This window comes from Protomyctophum parallelum (assembly GCF_964188405.1).
Source record: "Protomyctophum parallelum genome assembly, chromosome: 8".
In the NCBI taxonomy this organism is placed as follows: Eukaryota; Metazoa; Chordata; class Actinopteri; order Myctophiformes; family Myctophidae; genus Protomyctophum; species Protomyctophum parallelum.
In genome coordinates, this window is record NC_139703.1 from 30116733 (window position 1) to 30137907 (window position 21175).

At 40.5% G+C, this 21175-nt stretch overlaps 3 protein-coding genes across 4 annotated transcripts in view; all 3 read left to right on the forward strand.

Moving 5' to 3' along the window:
- Window positions 1-1298: 1298 nt before the first annotated feature.
- On the forward strand, window positions 1299-7224 carry miip (migration and invasion inhibitory protein; the record flags this gene model as incomplete). The annotated part of the gene is made up of 9 exons (XM_083771108.1): window positions 1299-1656; window positions 3325-3410; window positions 4413-4518; window positions 4620-4731; window positions 5807-5886; window positions 5975-6101; window positions 6634-6730; window positions 6860-6994; window positions 7099-7224. The coding sequence occupies 9 exons, from the start codon at window positions 1299-1301 to the stop codon at window positions 7222-7224; spliced, it is 1227 nt and encodes a 408-aa protein (XP_083627234.1).
- Window positions 7225-10585: 3361 nt separating this feature from the next.
- tnfrsf1b (tumor necrosis factor receptor superfamily, member 1B) lies at window positions 10586-18087 on the forward strand. Of its 2 annotated transcripts, none has more exons than XM_083770680.1 (10): window positions 10586-10794; window positions 12532-12643; window positions 13859-13987; window positions 14086-14244; window positions 14563-14656; window positions 14756-15018; window positions 15162-15257; window positions 15415-15473; window positions 15571-15673; window positions 16222-18087. In XM_083770680.1, exons 1-10 carry the CDS (start codon window positions 10738-10740, stop codon window positions 16566-16568), a joined length of 1419 nt encoding a protein of 472 aa, XP_083626806.1. In that variant the 5' UTR covers window positions 10586-10737; the 3' UTR covers window positions 16569-18087. The 2 variants fall into 2 exon arrangements, with proteins under 2 accessions (XP_083626806.1, XP_083626807.1); XM_083770681.1 differs by having other exon boundaries at window positions 12532-12574.
- Window positions 18088-20562: 2475 nt separating this feature from the next.
- trim62.1 (tripartite motif containing 62, tandem duplicate 1) overlaps window positions 20563-21175 on the forward strand; it is a 39583-nt gene continuing 38970 nt past the window's right edge. The window contains exon 1 of the mRNA XM_083770443.1: window positions 20563-21099. Coding sequence (XP_083626569.1) covers window positions 20692-21099 — 408 coding nt within the window. The 5' untranslated portion in view covers window positions 20563-20691. The remainder of the gene's footprint in view (window positions 21100-21175) is intronic.

Sequence of the window (21175 nt, forward strand, 5' to 3'; positions counted from 1 at the left end):
CACCTTTTCAGACTCCATCATGGCCCATAGCACTTACCCCACCCCCTTAGATAGCATTTCTGTAGACTTAGATAGCATTTTATACAGACTTATAGCATGTTATGTAGACAGCACTATAATTGCATTGTTATGTAGACAGCACTATAATTGCATTGTATGTAGTCATAGCACGTCATAGTACATATGTATAGCATAGTAGTATATATGTATAGTTTATATGTATAGTTTCATTATATAGATATTCCACTGTTACTTTCTTAGCTTACGCATGTTTCATGATAAATGTTTTTATGTGATGTATTCCCATGCTTTTTTGTTCTTGCTTAATGTAAGTCGCTCTGGATTAAGAGCGTCTGCTAAATGCCTAAATTGTAAATTGTAATCTATCATGTCCTGTCAAACATTGAAAAGTAGTAGTAGGCCTACTTATTAGCATGTTGGTTGTGAAAATATATTCTTATCTTATATTTCTTAAAGGACCACTTTTCAACATATCTTCATATAATTGGTCCTCACTAATGTTCATGATAAAACACCACCATTTTTTCTACTTTGTCTGTGTCTCATAGGACGGCTGTGGGCAGTTCAGACACCCGTCCACCAGTGACATCATTTCTTTTTAAACAAGGTTTGTTTTAAAATATATTTAGATTTCTATTATAGTGAGAACGATGGCTTTGATTTTTGCATTGCAACTTTTCAGGAAAAGAAAGCCTGCTGTTTCTATTCGATGATGTCACTGGTGGACGGGTTGGTCTGGATTGCTTTCTTTTTCTAACTAATCTAAACTTGCCAGAGCTACCAGAAAATATTTGTCTAAGACAAGGATTCAGATTATATATTTTTTTAAAGCATATAAAAAACAACTATATGCTGTGCATTGATAACATAGGTGTAAGAATGTACGTTTATCGTCTTTGTTTAAAAATATATATTTTTGTGAAAATGTTGGCCCTTTAAAGCCCTTTAAAGTGTTTTCATAACAATGTTTCTCTCATCTTCAATGTAAAACCATTTCGTTTCACATCAGGATAACGCCGGCGCCCTCTGCTGTTCAATAGTCTCCTCCCCATGGTCTCCTCCATAGAGAGGGGGGGGGGGGGGCTCCCGGGCTCTCTCCATTCGTCTGTTGCTCCTCTCGCATGGCATTGTGGGTAAACTGTTTCTATCCAATCAAACGGATGTTGTCAACGCGTTGTTGAGTAAACGAACTTTAAATCCAAACCGAATTGATTTAGCAGATTTCAGATCACATGTATTGACGTGTTTCCATAAACCGCGAGATAATTCAATGTGCCATGTCTTCATGCGATCGTTTGGCTGTTTTGCGAGAGCGCAACAAAGAACTACTGGTGCAGCTGTGGCAGCGAGGTGAAAAACTGCAGAATCTAACCTGCTGCAACCACCAGGTCCTCCCAGTTAGCACTGATCTGATCACAGATGGAACAGTCGCAGAACAGAATCAGATACATGTCTCTCTACGTGGATCTGAAGCAGAGGAGACAATGGACAACCAACAATCTGAAGAAATGGTGACCCTGTTTGACGGCGACCGGGGATCTGTAAGAGCAGCCCTCACTAAACCTTCCGAGTCCTTTGTGCACAATGAAACAATGCGTCAATCAAGTGGAGCAACTGGAGTGACAGCTTCCAGAGGTGCGGGTGAGCTAGCCCCTCTCGGAACCCTCCATAAAGCTTTTCTGAAATTTGGATGTCGCTTTGTGTAGGTAGGGTCTCTGTTCATATTTATATTTTCGTATGGGAATTTTGGAACGCGGACATAAATATGCTCACTAACATCGTATCTGCGCCGTTTGACGGCCTGTTTGTCTCCACCAGGCCGAAGGGGGGATGTTTTGCACTCCGTCCGTGTGTCCGTGTGTGTGTCCGTCCGTGTGTCCGTGAGCAGCTAATCTCGGCCACCGTTAACCCGGTCGATGCCAAATTTTGCACACACACTCCCTGGATGCCAACGATGAACCTCTGCCCCAAACTTTCCAGAACGGCCTGTTATAGCGCCACCAAGAGGCCGCTTTGTGCAAAACAAGTTTTTGCACAGTACACCTACAGATTTTGTCCAAACATCACGCAAATTGGTACACAGTCTCTCTAGAGCCATTCAACGAAACCGGTCTTTCAGATTTCTCACACTCCATCCTGATTGGTTAAGATTGGCTTCCAAAGTTCACTGGAGTGCTCAGTTTCAAACAAAATGCTGCAAATCATGAACACATTGCGTGATTTCCGTGAAATTGTGCACCCACATTCCCACTAGGCCGAGGACGAAATGCAACATGAACAATTTCAACTCAGCCTCAAGGTGGTGCTATAACTGGCCGAAAAGTGTTTTTACCTCTAACTGCACGGATCTGTGGATAACTTTGTATGCCAACTCCCTAGAGGCCAAGGAAAAACCTTTGCCTGGAATTCTTCACATCTGCTCATCCTGGTGGAAACCTGTGCCCAGAAGGGCACTTTTTCTAGTTTCCTTTGAGGGCTTCTGAATTCGTGAACTATATGTACCTATACATACCGCTGCGAATATCTCCTGTGGCGCGGAAGCGTTGACCGATTTGGTCGCTTTATTTCTTCTTGTTTGTTTACCGTTTATTGTACCGCCACCCGGTGTGCGGTTGGCTTGTGCGGCTACGTCCCTGCCTCTGATCTGCTCTGTCATAGCTATAGCGCCACTAGCTAGCCAGATAGGCGGTACAATGAGGTGTCAATAAACAAGGAAGGAAGAGAAGAATCAAAGCGACCAAATCGGTCAAACAAAGATTAAAAATACTTAACGGCTTCCGCGCCACAGGAGATATTCGCAGCGGTATGTATAGGTACTTAAACTTCACAGATTCAGAAGCCCTCAGAGGAAAAAAAGCCGTAAAAGAGCGCAGACAGGCCGTATTCACGGTGTTTATGTTTTGTTTATGTCCGCGTACCAGGTGGCAGGGTACTGCTGGAACAGGACCCCATGGTCTGGGTCTAAAAAAAATTCAGAAACTTCAGTACCATTGGGTTCTGCTTGGAGGGCTAGGGCTACGGGTGAGCTAGCACTAGGCTAGAATGTCTCTATTGTTACATTGCAAGTATTTCACATACCAGAGCCATAGAACACTGGCATAGATTTACGGCGGCATAAATGTGGTCGGCACTCTGTGTGTACTCGCTCAATAAATAATTCAAAAGACTTGGGAAAAATAAAAATAGCCACTGATGTCAATATTAATTGATTCACTGAAGTTAAGTAATCTTACTTGGTTATCAAGTTATCAGCATACGCATACCAGACGCACATTGATTTCAGTCTTGATCACTTGTCTTCAGACCTTTTCAAAGACGGTAACAGAAGACCTGATGACACAAGGCAACACAATCCCAGACCCCATCTCTTTGACGGAGACAAGGAAAGGGTGAGTAAGAGACATGTTGTTTATTACTTTGTACATGATAAATTATAATGGCATTCACTCACACATAATGGCTCCATTAAAACGAACAAATGTGTCCAAAGTGGAGTTTCTTATTGTTTCCACCAGGCCGAAGGCATGGGGAGAGTATGTTTTGCACTCTGTCCGTCCGTCCGGGTACAGCTAATCTCCGGCACCGTTTCCCCGGTCAATGCACACACAATCCCTGGTTGCCAACAACGAACCTCCGCCCCAATTTTTCCACAACGGCCTGTTATAGCTAAACACATTTCTTTAGATTACACATTTTATCCATACATCACGCAAATCGGTACACCATCTCCATAGTCATGTGATCAACACAGACCTGTCCACTTCCTCATATTCCATCCCCATTGCCTTTCAAAGTTTGGTCCATTTTGAACAAAATGCCTCAAATCATGAACGCAGAGTGAAAACATTTTATGCACATTCCCATTATGGATTAAGGAAGAAATGCCACTTGAAAATATACACATCAGCCTCATGGTGGCACTATAACTGGCCCATTCTGTTTTGTGCACACTCCCCAGAGGCAAAGGAAAAACCTTTGACCTGCATTTTTCACATAATGCATTATGCTCTTTATAGTGCCACTTATGTAAAACAATTTTTTTTAAATTACTCCTTCAGATTTTATCCAAATATCACACAAATCAGTACACGTGATCTCTATAGTCATGTGATCAAGACGGGACTGTTTGATTTTATTACATCCTGATTGGCTATGATTGGATTCCAAAGTTTTCAGGAGTGGCCCGTTTTGTACAAAATGCCGTAAATCATGAACACCGCGTCCAATTGCGGTGAAACTCTGCACGCATATTCCCACTAGGCTGAAGAAGAAATGCCACTTTCCTTGCTCCTATCCTGGTGGAGACCTGGGCGAGAGGCATTTTACTAGTTCTATTTGAACTGAGCACTGATAACTTACTCGACATTACCCAAATCTTTCTGTATTTGTAGAGGGAGACTGCTAACAGAGTCACATTTCAGTCTTCTGCATGTGAACAGATGTCTGCCTCAGACAGGCAATATGTGCAGCCCTTACTCGGGTATGACTGGATAGCAGGTATACCTACAGTACACATGATATTAATAGTCATATTTCACACTAGGCTCTCTCTTATCCAAGAACGGCTCTGACTCTGGTGTTTGTTTCTTTTCTGGAAGGAATCCTGGATGTGGAGAGCTCCTCATTGGAGCATTCTGACGAGTTCTTCAATGACCTTCTTACTTTTCGATCAGTAAATCAAGACAAATGTGTCCACAGGCAACAAGAAGGGTGAGTGGTTCACACACTCCATTGCACGGGGGTATCGTCACTGTAATGGAAACCTTGTATGTCCCAAACTGTTAGTTTTCAGGAAATGGGGAATAAAGGACCTGTGTTCCAATTGGTCCAGTGTAGTTATTATATAGTCACAATCTCTTGCTTAATACCTTTTCAATATTTACAGTATAATACCATACCCACAGACACCTCTCTCACTTTCAAAAAGCTTCAGAATTATTGAAAATTGCCGATCTAGTCGCGATGCATTGCGTTTTGTTTTAGCTTGCAGATCTGCTAATTTTTATACTTTTTGCATGACTCTCCAATCTTGTGCGGATGAATTATGGCATTTATGAAAAATCACACTTGAAGTGAGGGGCACCCACTGTATTGTTATCGGTCATATGACATCTCATGTTGTCAATGTTTGTTTAACTGCTGCCCTAAACAAACAAGTCCATAGACTTGGCTGCCATATGACAATGTTCAAAAGCCATGCATTGGAGGGGCACCTCAAAATACATTAACACCCCGAACGCCCGGGGGTATTTGTAACCATTAAATCAGGACACCCAGCGATTTGTTTCTTCAGGACCTATTTCAACGTTGCTCCGCACCATTTCGGAAGTAGCTTGAAGTAGATAGACTAGCGACGGGACCGTGATGGGCCGTCAAAGAACATAATCTTTGATTAGAATTGGACGGATTGATTTAGATCAAGAGTTATTCACGTTTTAATATTTTCGGTCACAGTCATCCACTAAAATAGGCGGGTGACATTTTGTGTCACCCAAATGTCATTTTCCCAACCGGAAATGACATTGAATGTTGCCCAACAGGCAACCAGCCTATGGAGCAATGCACTCGATTTTGATCAATTAAGTTCCGTCCTTTTATTAATCTCCGTCCTAAGTGTTGTGCGTTACTATTTGATAGGACGGAGACCTCCGTTTATGCCACTCAGGGTGTTAAAAGTGGGGTAAATGAAGATACAAGGTTTCTGCCTGACGGGGTCGGCAACAGTATATTATGTCAAGCTCCACTCATAAGTATGTTGTTAAATTGTGTCTGGTCCTTCTAATAGATTTCCTGAGGATGACTTCTTTGTCCCACCACTGCTAATTGATGATGCTGGACAAGAGGCCCACATGGACACTCATCAGTGTGAGAATTGTATTATAACAAATTTCTTTCCGTCAAAACAGTTAATTCCCTTCAATAATTGTTTTGTGTCTGCTGTGCTATTTTCTAGGTACATTCTGTTACAGGATTAATAGCAGACTGTTCCCAATTCCACTGGATCCTGAGGAGCGTTGTCCTGTGTGCAAAAAGCCAAAATCCCTTCAGCCTCACACTACTGCAGAACCAGCATTGATTAGGTAACAATGCAGTTAAAGCACGTGCACTGACAGGCAGGAATATCGTGCCTAAATACCTGTCAAATGTATAGTAGTATCAGTATGCGCCTTTGTGAAGCCTGAAACATACTCCACGCGCAAATGTGGACACTTCAAGCTGTGCGAAATCGATTTCATGCGTCGTTGGCATTGAGTTCTGGATTATGTCACCTGAAAGTTGTAATGTGACACAAGCGTGATGTGCATTTGCAGTGAGTGTTTTTATATACAGTAGAAGAAGGTGGTAACAAGAAGGAAGCTGTTGTCTTAGATTTGTGTTCTCTTCTGCTCTAGCTTTCATAATATAGAAGGTTGTAGTTTAAAATTATGGGTTTATTTAATCCACTGGTGCGTAATAGGCTAGCACACTTTGAATACTGTATGTTAACCAAGGAGACACGTTTGTGATGGCTGGGCCGGGAATTGACATTTGTGTACTTTAGTATGTTTCAAGGCGCTTTAGTCATACACAAAATCTTATTTTGCTCTTTTATTCTCTTTATTTGTATCTCAGGGTCAGCATTCCTTGTTCCACCCTCTTGCCAAGTTATAAATACAAACCCCATCGACGGTGTAGTTTTGACCCCTCTAATAGTTTGGGGTTACCATCGGTGAGTGGAAAAGTCTCACGTATTTCATTATTATTTATCATTGTGACATTTTCCAAATGTGAGTCTTTTCTATTACCTTTTGTAAATATTATTATTACTCATCTCATCACTTTGTTTGCAATTCTCCAGCACTGTCTGTCAGGCTGGTCAAATACAGGCCAGAACACCCTGTCACAGCCTAGCACTCTTGACCTACGGAGCAATCTAGACACAGAGACCTCTGCTGGTCGTCCCTTGGAAAAGTCACAGCACAAGGACCACTTGGTAAAATATTGCAGAACGTTTACTGTCAACTTGGCATGTCTCATAAATATGTCAAAAATGAAACTGTAATTAATTTTAAAAGCAGTAAGACATTCATTTTTCAGGATCTATCTGTGTCCAGAGTGTCGTGCAGCCAGCGCACTGACACAATCTTAGATGTTTCTCGATTGGCTCGGTACCGTTTCCAGCAACTCTCTCAGAAAAACAAACTAACACATCCTACCATTTGATAATGTCCTTCATGTTCTGGTTTTAAATGTATACATCAATGTTTCTTACATATTGTGGTTTTTTTTTACGTGCGTGTGTGTGTGTGTGTGTGTGTGTGTGTGTGTTTTAACCAATACTAATTAGAGCTTGTAATTTGAAGCCAATTCATAGTCTGTATGAAGTCTGCATGCCGGTTGTGTTACACTGGGAATGATCAAATAAAAATAGAAAATGATGACATATCAAAGTTCAACTTTATTGTCATATCACACGTTTACACCAAGTATGGAGTGTGTACAATTATTTGTCCAGGCTGCCTTCAACTTCGAATATGGAGTCGTTATTTTTTTTTTTTTTTGTGATAATCTTTATTTATTTTAATTTTTTTATGGCTACCCCCACCCCCCCACCCCACAGGTTGAACAGCATAGACGGGAAGGTAAGCAAATAAATACAAAGTGACAATACAGCAAAGAACTAAAACAAATACCGGTACAGGTACAATATCGTTGAAAAAGAAAATGTTGCAAAGAAAATAATCAAGACAATAAATAATCGATTATGGAGTAGTTGATTATGTTCAGTGCTTTTGACCATTTAGCCTCAAGTTGATCGGAATATATTTCTAATCACAATTGACTGTAATTTATCTGAACCAAAACCTGCAAAAATGTACAACTTGCAAAGGTTTTTCTTCACACAGTGGAATGGACATTATTTGGGTGAATGGTAATAACATTAATTGTAGATGTATTTCATCCGTAGTTGTTTCTGTGTTCCAACATGAAGTTAATTGTGCTATAGGAGTTGTAACAGATAAATACACACACATTGCCCACAATTAATGTTATTACTGTACCATCACCTGCATTTACCATCTATGACACATCAACATGTCGGCTGTCAAAACGTTAGATTAAAGGGTCTATGGCCCACTCCCAAAGAAATAACAGCAAAGTCGATATGCGCAATCATATGTTTACATTGAATTACTGTATACTGTGTTTATATCTATGTACAGCAGTGGTTAATATACATACTGTATGTATATCTGAGTGAGCAAAAGCTTGAACTGTTCAATTTTTGTCACTTCTTGTGTGGTTTTCTTTTGTGTAAGACTGGAATAGCTTTAAGGAAGTGCAATAGTTCATACTCTAAAGAATGGGTAGTTGACATGGCAGGAAACCACACCACAGCACTTAACATCAACTGTCTGTACATGACCATCTAAATACTTAATTTGTATTCCATCATACAACAAAGCATAAATCAGTCTTTAATCTTAATCACACACAGGACCAAAAGAAGAAACAGACCAATTTTTTCACTTCCTCCCCTGAGTAGACTTCCATGCAGGTTAATTGATTATGAGAAGCCGAACTTGCAGTCATCACATGGTGTGTTGAAACGGGTGCAATGCAAATTATGTCGGAGTTCTTTGTCACTATTTTAAAGTTCAGTACAAAAACATCAGCAATGCATGTTCAAAGCCTACATATAGTGCTGAGTTTTGGTATTAACACTGTCTCGCCCACTGAGGGGAAATTTATTTTGTCTGTCTGTCACACTCTGAGAACTAGATTGTATGTGGAGGCTACTGAAATCTTTTAGGTGTTCTTGTGTGACTTTAGGTTACCCCCAAAAAGGCTGTTGCTATTGAAGGTTTCCATCTCTATGCTTTCTTCACTATTGAGTAATGAATTACCTTCGAGACAGATGGATGTTCTGTATGTTGTTAGATGGATAATGCAACCTTGCATTCTCTCTAAGGCTTCTAAAATCTCAGTTTCATGAGAAAGAACTATTAAGGAAGGTCTTTCAAAGATCTTCCGAGGTCGAAACATGTTGGCAGTTGCTTTATATTAATAAAGCCTTTTCATCTGCTTTAATCCTGAGTGCCTGTTTTTTTCCTCACGCTTTGATCACAGTTTGGCCCTGTCGGCACGATTGATACTTTCAACTACTTTTAGCTATTGAAGAATATAGGATTCCATAATTATAGCCTACAATGATCTTCTTCCTTCATTCCTTGTGTGATTGACATGCTCTTGTGTCATGCTCTGCAGTAGACCTATTTTTGGTGATTAGCATCTGGGTGTCGGCCGTCCCAGGGTGAGATATCCTGGAGCTGCCGGTGGCTAGGCTATTTGTGTGACAAAGGGGTTTGAGACAGACAGGTGGATCAAAGACTGTGCCACTAATAATATGCAACAAATGTCGACCCTACACCCATGTCAACTGTTTAAATAGGTTAACCAGGATACAATGAGTGGTCAGTCAGTCCGGGCGCAAGCCACATGGGGAGACGTCTGCCACTTTGCTGGCTGACGTGAGCCTGTCTATGCTGTAAGCTGTATACTTCGTTGAGAAATAAACATCTTGGAACTTCCATCTCGTCTGTCTGCCGTGTTCAATACTCCTCTGTGTGGTATGAAAATATACCTCACTATCTTTATTTTGTATATCTCCTGTGAGCACCTGATTGTTCTGTTTTCTCTATCGTCAGTTTCAATTATCCTCTGGGCTATCAGTTTTTTTTAAATAAAGACCTACAGTAAACCAGTATGCTATAGTAAATACAGTAGGCCATATAGCTTTAATAGACATAATAGCATTTCATTGAAGGCCAGAAGTTAAGACCATAAACAATATTGTTTGCCATTTCTGTTTTCTTAAGTTTAGAGTGAACACTGAATACTGTGAATGCAACAGTAATTGTATGATTCATACATAAGGATTAAGAATTCAGCATATTGGTTGTGAAATCACAATGCTATGCTTCACACAGGAGTGAACAGCACTGGCTGACTCAGGATCAGACTACATTATAAGCATATAATTTCCAGTACTTGCATAACTTTTCTGTCTTATGCGTGCCCACAGATTATGACAGTATAATAATGTTATGACAAGCTACATAGCCTACAATGCTTCACCACAAAGGAAGCTGGAAACAGGTTGAATCGGGGTAGCCTACTGAGAACTGTCCCTGCTCTGCTTTCAAAACACCTGTTTTACTGTATACATTTGGATTTTTAATGAATGTACAGCGGTAGGCTACAGTATTCATGATAGGCTGCCTGTGTGTGTGTGTGTGTGTGTGTGTGTGTGTGTGTGTGTGTGTATAGGCCTGGCCTATAGTCCTTTGGTTTGTCCCAATTATGTGTATGTACACAACACACACTACACACAGTAGGCCGGGGGCCATATATATTAAATATTACTTTTTTTATGAATTGATTTTTATGTCGGAGATAATTACTTTTTGACATGCCTTAAAATCTGCGTCAATCAACTTCCTCTGACCAGTTTAGAGGCAGTTCGTTTTGTTTCCTGTATTGGCTCTAAAAAGCCCGGTCTCATTTTCGGGGAACTGAAAACACCTTGCTTGTTGTCAGTCACTGACGGTTTGAAAACGTGTCAGATTTAAAATGAAGTGCAATGCCAACGACAACATCAAGTTATAGTTGTAGTTGTGTAGCATAGGGTTGTAATGTAGCCTACTTTAGTTTCTAGTTAAGATTAAGAAAGCAATGAGGGATTCTACGTGTATACTGTTTGCGATCCTGCTGAATGCCAGAACGACGAAGGTAAGATTCATTCTGCCGTCTGGCCGTCCTTCGTCTCAAGGACGCCAGGTATCAATCGGGAGCGTTATTTGAAAGTAGGTTATTTGAAAGTAGTAAGCTTACTATTTCACTCACTCTCCGTAACCATCACCATCTGATGTTATGTCGCAGTTGGGGGTGGAATCCGGTATATTACAGATTAGACTACTTCCTTGAAAAGTTGTCAATTATTTTATTCCTATTTCGCTGGATTTCTTTAAAGGCAGTAGCCTGCACTTTACTTTCTGAAGGTTTTGTGTGGGGGGACCCCACACACACACACACACACACACACACACACACACACACACACACACACACACACACACACACACACACACACACACACACACACACACAGGATTAGCCTACTCTAAACATTCACATTGTCGGTGTCTTAATTAAAAAACGTCTGAAGTTCTCTGAACGTAGGCTAATTGTGCTGTCTAATAGTTTACAGACTACCCGCAAGTAGGCTATTGCTTTTATGAATATGAAAGGAAATATGAAATATGTCAATGTCTCTCCATAATCCAATTTACAACTTTGCCTTTCTACACAAATCAAATTTCCTGTGAATCTATTCAACAGCATTGATTATAAAGGGAGTATGTTATCAAATGTATTAATAGAATATTCTTGATTTAGTCTACTCTATACCAAAATACAATATAGGCCTATGCCCTTTTTCTTTCTCTGTATCTTGACATGGGGATGGGAATAGAACAGCTCCCACTGTAATCACCAACCACTAGCCAGGCTACAATTGGCATATAGCCAGAGGAATGTGGGGGAAATGTATCACATTTTATCAGATTGAAGTCCACTTTCAGTAATAACAATACTACTACACATCATACACATGCATTGATAGTATAAGGAAATTAACAGCTGCAGGATAAATAATAGTCAACCTGCATGACTATTCATTGAAATGAAATTGGCACCTGATGCAGTTTCAGAACAACTCATACCCCAGCAATAACCTTATGTCCTTGTGTTCTGCTGCTTCCTGTCTAAATTAACTTTTATCACTTCTGGAGAAACAGTGTGGTGGTTTAGGAATACAGCCAAGGGGAAAGGAAAAATAACAAGTTTCTCATAATGGCAGGAAGAATGTCTATCGCTTAACAGTTAGATGATAGAACTCTTACTGTCAGTGGTTAAACCACACGTCGTTGTGTAGACTGTTCCATTTCCTGTTGTACAACACTTTGATTGGAGGACAAAAACACATACATTAACCACTTCAGCCCTTTATACATTTTATGCTCACAATGTGTCGTGAATAAATGGGACATTCTGCATAGTGAGTACTCTGTACTTTCTACTGGTACTTTAAGTACATTTTCATACAAATACTTATGTACTACTGTTACTCAAGTACATTTTGCATTCCAGACTTGTACTTGTAACAGAGTAGTACAATATTGTACAAGTAAAACAATTGAGTACTTTTTCCACCACTGCTGAATTTGAACCTCTGTCTTCTGTGTGGGAAACCAAACATCTGCAGCTCCAACAGATATTACCTGGCACTAAAAGTCCAAAACCAGTATAGGTCAGCGCTCAGCACAGTACCCTGCTTTTACCATCTAGATAATTTATTTACAGATACATGAAGGCTTCACACAGATTTGAGTTTGGGACTTTCTTGCGCTCTGTTCTAATTGAGCTGCTCAATTACAGCAACCTCTTTCTTTCTTTACTTTTAAACAGCAGGAGTATTCTCTACCGTATCATGCAGATTCACGTGGAGATTGTAAGAACCCAGAGAAAGAATACCTATTGGATGATGTATCAAACTTGTGCTGCAGCAGGTGTCCGCCTGGTAAGAGATGAATTATACGACCCTGTTTTTTAGGATAATTCCATTGAAACCCCCCCCCCCCCCCAAAAAAAAACATAGTCTTAGGGCCGATTCATACTCCTATTTTACCGCTGTTTCGGCGCTGTAGTGCCGAAATGATTTCGGCTCGTCAGAAATTTTCAGTAGCACCGAAGAGCCGACTTTAGGACGGTACCCGCCCCCCCGAACCTCAAATGACGTCAAATTGTAGGCTTTACAGCGCCGAACCGACTTTTATTCGGCTCTAAAATAGGAGTATGAATCGGCCCTTAGATTCAGCACAATGAAGTGTTTTGTTTTTCAATTGATTTTTTTTCTTCTTCCTAATTTAGTCATTCAGTCAATTCCCAATTCCCTTTGTACTCTAGACTCTTTGTCGCTGCTGACTCTACTGGTTTGCTCATTCAGGAGGGTGTCAAACTGGGGTCAGGACCAGGGCCCAGAGGGGTCCCCAAATTATTTGGATGATTAGATTAATGTGCAACATTGTTTTCTCACTCAACAGTAAACAAGCCAACATACGTTATATACAGTGTATATATATGGTATCTGAACATTTCTAAAGTTACAATTTAATGGCTTTTAAGACCTTTACAATTAGTCAAATTGTCAAATGTTACATCAGAAAGACATTGAAAACATTGTGAATCTAGAAGCTCACAACAACTCGCAGTGTGAGGTGTTTGTAGTTTGTAGAGGATTGATATTCTTCTCAGTTAAGCTACCAAATGAACAGGTGCCCTGACCAACCGTAGGAGTTGATAGATATGTCCCAAACCACCCGCTCACTTATCAATTTACTATTTTGAAAAACATTTTAAAATACTTCAAATAGCCAATCTACATCGACACATTGTGAGCTTGAACTATTTAAAAGTTTTTCAAAATAGTTAAAAAATAAATAAATAAAGGAAATAAGGCACAGGCGAAAGTGTGCTCTCTTCAAAGCAAATAGCATTCCACGAAATCTTCCCAGAACAGAGCATTGTTCTCTTTTATTTATTTTATTATTTTACCGTAAATTATACCATAACTGACAACACACATGACTCTGACTGGTAGAAAAAGGCTCCAGCTAGAACACAGAAAAGCAACATGAAAAGTAGATTTGAGAACATGTATGCCACCAAATTTCTGTGTTTGTTCACCAAATTCAAATGTTTTTGTGTTTCTTGCATTTGTTTGTTTTTCTAACAGGGATGAAGCTGATAAAGAATTCTTGCAGCGACACAAATGACAGTGAGTGTCAAGAGTGTGACAGTGGCCAATACTTGGAAAACTCAAACTATGCTCCAAACTGCATGAAATGCCCTGAGTGTAAAACAGGTGGGTGGATGCATTATTATATATTGTACATTACTGTACCTGTTTGGTAGTCCCTGACTCCCTGCATGTGAAATGCCATCTTTTTTCTTGTTGAACAGACAAGGGTCTGCAGTATGCCCAGAACTGCAACAGTACCACAAAGTCCAAATGTGTGTGTCAGACTGGGTGGTACTGCATCATGGACTTTGATGACCCATACTGTACAGATTGTAAGATGTACAAATCCTGCAAGGCTGGGGAGGGCGTCTCTAGAGAAGGTACAATGCTCACCATTTTCCAGGAGGCCATTGATATCTTTTCAGAATGTAACATACCGTATTTTCATTATTACAGATATGTGAAATCATGTTTGTCAACCCGGCATACCTATATTTGGCATGTCATTATAACAACATTTTCAAACGTTCTAAAATAGCAAAAAAGCAGATCTACAAGCTTACAACACATTGCATCACAATGCATTGTGAGCTATTTTCACTATTAATCACACGGCAAAGTATATAGGAGATATGTATATGCACAGCCACAGTATAGTGTGATATATACATTTAAAATGATTTTTGTATCTATTTCAGGCGGAAAAGACTACGATGTGAGGTGTAAAAGATGTCCTGATGGGACATTCTCTGATAAGATCTCTTACACCGAATGTTGTCGGCCTCATACAGAGTGAGTGAAGCACATGAGTGAAGCACAACCACATAGCTAGCTATAGTTATTTGTGGTGCATAATCTAAGATCTTCTGAATTGTTTCCCCTCCTCTCCAGTTGTCAAGGAAGGGCTATCGTGAAACATGGCAATGCTACCTCGGACACAGTGTGTGAGCCTGTGGTTGCTGCTTATACAACCCTGCATCCAAGGATACAGACAGATCCACATGGCAGTACTGTGCACCAAACCATAAATCTACAAACAACTGCAAATCCATCAAGCTTACCCTCTAGACCTGTCAGTGATCTAGTTGTCATCCCAGAAGAACCAACAAAAACCCAAATACCAACACCATGGCCCAACTCTGGGCCACAATTAGGTATGCTAATTGGTCAAAGTTTATTATAAGTCATGAAGAAGTACCTTTGTGACCAAAGCAGTGTTTCAGACTTTACTTTACTTTGTGTGGATATAGAAACATTGTGGATTTATGTGTGTACTTTTGCCTACCTACTTTTTTAGTTGCAGTAATTGCTGGTGTCACTGGACTTCTTATGGTATTCATTATTATCGTGGTGCTGTTGATCCACCGTAAAACCATTCCGATAAATGGTGAAGGTAGCCTGGAACAAAATTCAACCTTTTAAATTACATTATTTATTCTGTTGATTATGCTGCACATTTGAGATGAGTTGTAATTATTCAACCTTTGTTAATTTTTGATTCATGTTGTGTCAATATTTGTCATCTCTCTGCACGGTTCTTTCTTACCCAGAGGCCCAAACCTTTCCTCCAAAAATAGATGCAAATGGAAATTGTGAGAGGGAGAATGACGTGAGTTGTGCTTATTTGATCTGAAATAATTTATATTAATATAAGTCATACTGTATATGACTTACTAATAGAGTCTGTCTCTCCTTCTCTGATACAGGTGGATCCGTGTCATTCAACGAACGTTGAGCTTGTTGCTTTCTCCAACATATCCCCAGAACAACAGTGTCTTCTGAGAACAGAGGAAACCTACAATAAATCTGGTCAGTCTTTTTTATTATTATTATTTATTACATTTATAAGTTTATTTGTCAGGGACAATGCATAGTCGCTCTGGAATACAGCGTCTGCGAAATGCCTAAATCTTAAATGCAATAGGCAATAGGTTACAATAATGTGTTGCTGCTTATACATTTATTTAATTAAAGGATTAAAGGACCACTTACTGTAAGATGTCTCAGAGAACTGTGGACAGTTCTGAATCGGGTCATTTCAAACAATTTTTATTTTTATTTTTAATGCAATAATAACGGCTTCTATTTCAGCATGCTAACTTTCCAGGAAGAGAAATGCTGTAGTTTAAATTATATGAATTATGAAGATAAGGTTGAAAAGTGGTTGAGAAGTGCTCCTCCCCCTATGTCTCTGCTTAGGGTTTCTACATAAAAATGGTCATTACATCATTATTACTAAGTTATTAAGTTAGTTAAAGTGAGCACATACTAGTGACATATTACATAATCATACGATTACCGGTAAATAATTTTATTTGGACAAAATCTATATTTCTGATGTCTCTTTACAAGGATAGAGGGTTACAGCATTCAGGAGGACCCGTCCATAGGCTCACTTCAATCCACCCCAGCACAGCAGAGCCCACAGTCTTCACTGTCAGAGCCCATGCCCTTACTCACCAACACTGAGTCCATCAGCTTCCAGCCCACTGTCCTCCCTCAACCCACCTCTCAGCTTATTGGTCCCCCAGCCAACAGTTCCCATGTGAATGTCAGCATCACTTTCCACATTGGAAATGGGACCTGTAGTGGTGGAGCAGCCCCCATCATTCCAGCTGAAGAGGCAGCACATGCAGATGATGACCTGCCCCTTGGGGAGGAAGAGGAGTGCCTCACCATTCCACGACAAGTGGAAGTTCAGTAGTTTTGTCATGAATCATGTATGAAGAATCCTATCCAACAGATGACACAATTTAGTGTGTGGCAGTTGCTCAGGAGATAGAATTGCTGTTTGGGAACCATAAGGTTCCAGGTTCGATTTCCAGCTCTTCCTGGCTTAGTGCAAGGAAGATCTTTCTGAAGGAAAGGTCATTCTGGATACCGGGGATGCGCCATGGCACTTTCATGGGTGGTAAACATTGCACCGGAAGTTTGATGAAATACATGGCAGTGAATGGAGCCGGCTGGACCAGCTGAACAAACACCATTTATGAAAGATTGCATTTGTCATATAATCGGTTCAGGAATATAAAAGAAGATATTACAGGTTGTTTTCTAATCACTTACTTTTCAATGTGCACAGTACATCATTTTATTGAACAGTGGCTGGTATCGTTTCTGTCTCGGAGGTATTGCAAGATTTGGTTGCCAGACAGGAAACAGTGGACAAGCTTGCAATACTTGGCACGTTCAGACGCTCTATAAAATGACACAGTGTACACATCGAAAAGCAACACAGCAGAAAACAATGTGTGATGATATGTTTTATTTTATTTTCCTGAGCCGAGTATTTTATAAAGGTCTCAATTTTCAGAAATAGTGTTTGTTCATAAGCTGTCTAGCCGGCTCTCATAGACTCTAATTTGATTTCTACGAACTTCCGGTGTGAGTTCGACACCCCAATGCGACGAGTCTGCCGACTGGAATTGCATCTTATCGAAAATGACATCAGTGCCCTTACCTGCGTTTATATATACCTTGGCTAAGGCTTAGTGTCGAAAATGTCCTTGAGCAAGACAATGAAATCCAACTGCTCTCCGGGTGCTGTTCAATAGTTGCCCAAATCTCCTAATAATTAGGACATTATTATTAGGAGCATTTGACTTTAAATAGATATGACTGTAATGACAAATTACTCTTATACTGTTGGTTACGTACTCATTCACATACATTTATTATTTTTAAATGTTAAATCATAGCAGTTCTCAGCTACTGTAATGTTTATGTACATATACTGTAAATAATTTAGTAAATAAATATATATTACAAAAATACTGTGTAACATAAGTTGTTGATTGGTCCTGAGTGGGATACTACATACTAGTCTCTGGACAGTATAATGCAACTGGAGAGCTGAGAACAACGGATGCATTTTGCCCAGCATAAAGTTTTCTTACAACACAAGATGCTGTGTCAACAGACAGTACATAATAGGCTACAGTTATGTACTGTCAGTGGTTCTCATTCCCTCAGGGTTCCACGAGGGAGGCCCAAATGGACCCTTACAGGTCTAACAGAGTTACGGGTGTCCTTCAAATTCAATTCAAAAGTTAGAATCACACTGGGTGCACAATTTATGAACTCAATACATCTTTGGGGAAGAAATGTATGCTTGATTTGATATATATTCAGTTAATACTTTACTAACAAAACTTGTTCATTGTAACAGCTGCCCTCCCAATTGTGTTATTCATATATTAGTATTAGTCATCAAACATGTGTATGTGCCCCTAGGTCATTATTACTTACTGCTAAACTGGGTCAGACACCAAGAATAAATTTGCCCTAAAATAAATAAATAAAACTGCATTCAGTCTGTAAATTATTCTTATTGCAGTTTTGCGCACGTTGAACTTGCAGGCTACTGTAATATGTATTATACCTTCCAGATACGAAATTGTTAATATATTATCCTCTATTGTATTCACTCCTGTCTTTATTTTTTAATGTTTCTTTTTGTGCCTTTTGCCTTTATTTTTATGGGAGGGACAGACAGTAGGCTGACAGGAAATGGGGAGAGAGATGGGGGGAAGACATGCAGTAAGGGCCGTCGGGATCGGGAGTCGAACCCGCGGCACACTGCCAGACTGGATTACCAGCCAGCCAAGGTGCCTGGACCACTGAGACATGGCCCAGGCCACTCCTGTCTTTCTACTATTGTAAACTTGATATTATCTTTAAAAAGTCTCCTTATATTACATAGAGTTTTATCTTGTTTTAGGAAGTAATTATAAGTGTGGAACACCAACATTTCACTGTTTTCCAGTTGTACCTGACCTGTATGAGTGACATAGCACATATAGGCCTATTGTAAATCCTCTTGACTAACTGTGAATGGGTGATGAAAGACTGGTAATTTATCTAAATTCAACGACCCGGGCCCAATTCAAATGCCCAGTTAAGAGGCCACACAAACTGAACTCACTTTGCAAAAGTAAATCTGAGGTTCCAGAAGTTTTATTTTTTAATAGACCAGTTCACCTGTACCACGTACACTGTTGCCACCTACTGGTCCAAATCGGACCAGAATATAATGGATGTCAAAGTACTTTCGCTTTGCTGTTTGTGTTCAATGATTCCTTACCCCACCAATTAAGGTTTATTATGTAATACATTAGCACTAGGACAGTTTTAGTGGTAATGTTTGTATTCAGCGCACGATGGAGGATTTATTACAGTCAAAGCAAGGCACCGACTGTCGCCTGCCGGGAGGAAGATTTAGATTATCAGCTGTGCGCGGCGCGCGAGCAAGCAGCGCTACAAAAGAGGAGGGCCAGAGGAACTGGATGGACCATTGCATTACTGGAGGGGCGCAACGCATCTTCATAGGACCAATTCAAACGGTTTATTGTAGCCTAGTTGTACATGTAATAATTGCAGTTATGTAAGAATATTATAATTAAACTACACGCATTTACATTGATGTAAGCTTATATATGACACATTGGCCGTGAATATTAGTAAATATAACACCCACACGCTCGCACAGGGGGTTTGTGCCAACGCTGCTTGTGGTTCTTCCTGAAAGGAGGAGTGAACAGTGGAGCTGATGGTCGGTGGTGTGGCGCTGAGCTGGTGAGTTCAGTTTTAGTATGTATTATTGTAGTCTAAACGGCAGATGAATACTTTGTCATGAGAAGATACGTGCAAATCCGCTTAGATAATCTTTTTAGGCAGTTAACATTTGGCGTGTTCGCTTTTTAAACGGGTTGGTTGGTTGGTTGGTTGTGTGCGTGTGTGTGTGTGTGTGTGTGTGTGTTGCTCTCTGCACTGTGTATCCCTGCTGTCGTGTTGGTGCCGTGTGGGTCCTGCTTGGATGTGTTTACAAATGCCGCTAGTAGCAAGCAAGGCGCAACCAGTCAATTAAACACCAAGCAGGCTCATCTCTACTAGTGCAGATGGTATCTCGACTTTCCCCGGTAGAAATAAATAAGCAACTAGTTAAGGTTTGCTTGTTGCCACTGAAATATTCCACCCAAAGAGGAGGAAATCAAGGAATCTGTCAGTGACCGAGAGGGAGGAAAGACAGTTGCTTTCCCACTGCACTGACTGCAGGTGCTTCCTGAAGTAACAGCACATCTTTACCTCCTTTATGATGAATTCCTGTTCTGTTCTTTGGCTGTATAGAAGTGTCTAATTATTTGTACGTCTCTAAATGTATGGTGGATTGAACAAGGTGGACCCTCTTGTAAACAAGTGTAATGCTTTATTGGGTCGTCCACTCACAGTTAACAGTCTTTGTATTGAGTTGTGCTTGAAATGTACTGTAAACTGTTAATAAATATTTAAATCAATCAATCAAACTCACTAGAACAATACAAATACTTACTGTAATTAAAACACTGCGGTGGAACAGGAATGTATTTTTGCTAATGGTTAAGTCTCAATAACAGTTTTCCGGATCTTTATTGAACACTAAGGAAAGAGTGATTCTGGTTTCTTGTCGAAGACTCATGAGGCAAAATGCAGCTGTAATTTATGGGGATCAGAGTGTATGGGCTTGTTTCCAATTTCGTGCAAACCAAGTAACCAACATTTGTTTTGATAAGTGATGGCAAACTCTAAAATGATAGAAATCCTCAGTTCATTTAGATTTTGACCATTTCTGTACTGTGTATGCAACAACATCAACTGTGCCAAATGATTAGTATTAAAGTGTTCTTGTGCTTTTTCCACCAGATAATCAGATAATCAGTGGCAAAATCCTAAGATCTGTCGGTCAACATCTGCATGACACCGAACCCCTCCAAATCTGAGAAGTGAATTGAATCATCCATCGCACCAACAAGGTGTCCCTTTTAGATGCAGCTCTGTCTCTGTGTTTGCAAATGGCGTGCTGTCTGAAGGACGAGCTCCTCTGTTCCATCTGTCTGAGCATCTACCAGGACCCCGTAAGCTTTGGTTGTGAGCACTACTTCTGCAGAAAGTGTATCACCGAGCATTGGAGCAGGCAGGAGCCTCGCGGAGCACGGGACTGTCCAGAGTGCCGGAGGACCTTCGCCGACCCCCTTCTCTCCCCGAGTCTCAAGTTGTCCAACATTGTGGAGCGCTACTCTGCCTTCCCGCTGGACGCCATCCTGAACGCTCAGAGGAGCTCCTATCCCTGCAAAGACCACGAGAAGGTCAAGCTCTTCTGCCTGAGTGACAAGAGCCTGGTGTGCTTCTTCTGTGACGAGCCAGCCCTGCACGAGCAACACCAGGTGACCACGATTGACGAGGCCTACGAGGAGATACAGGTCAGTGTCACAGAGATGTGGGTATAGGGCGCTCGGGTGGAGTGGTTAAGTCCCTGCCCAGTTCCCACCACCACGG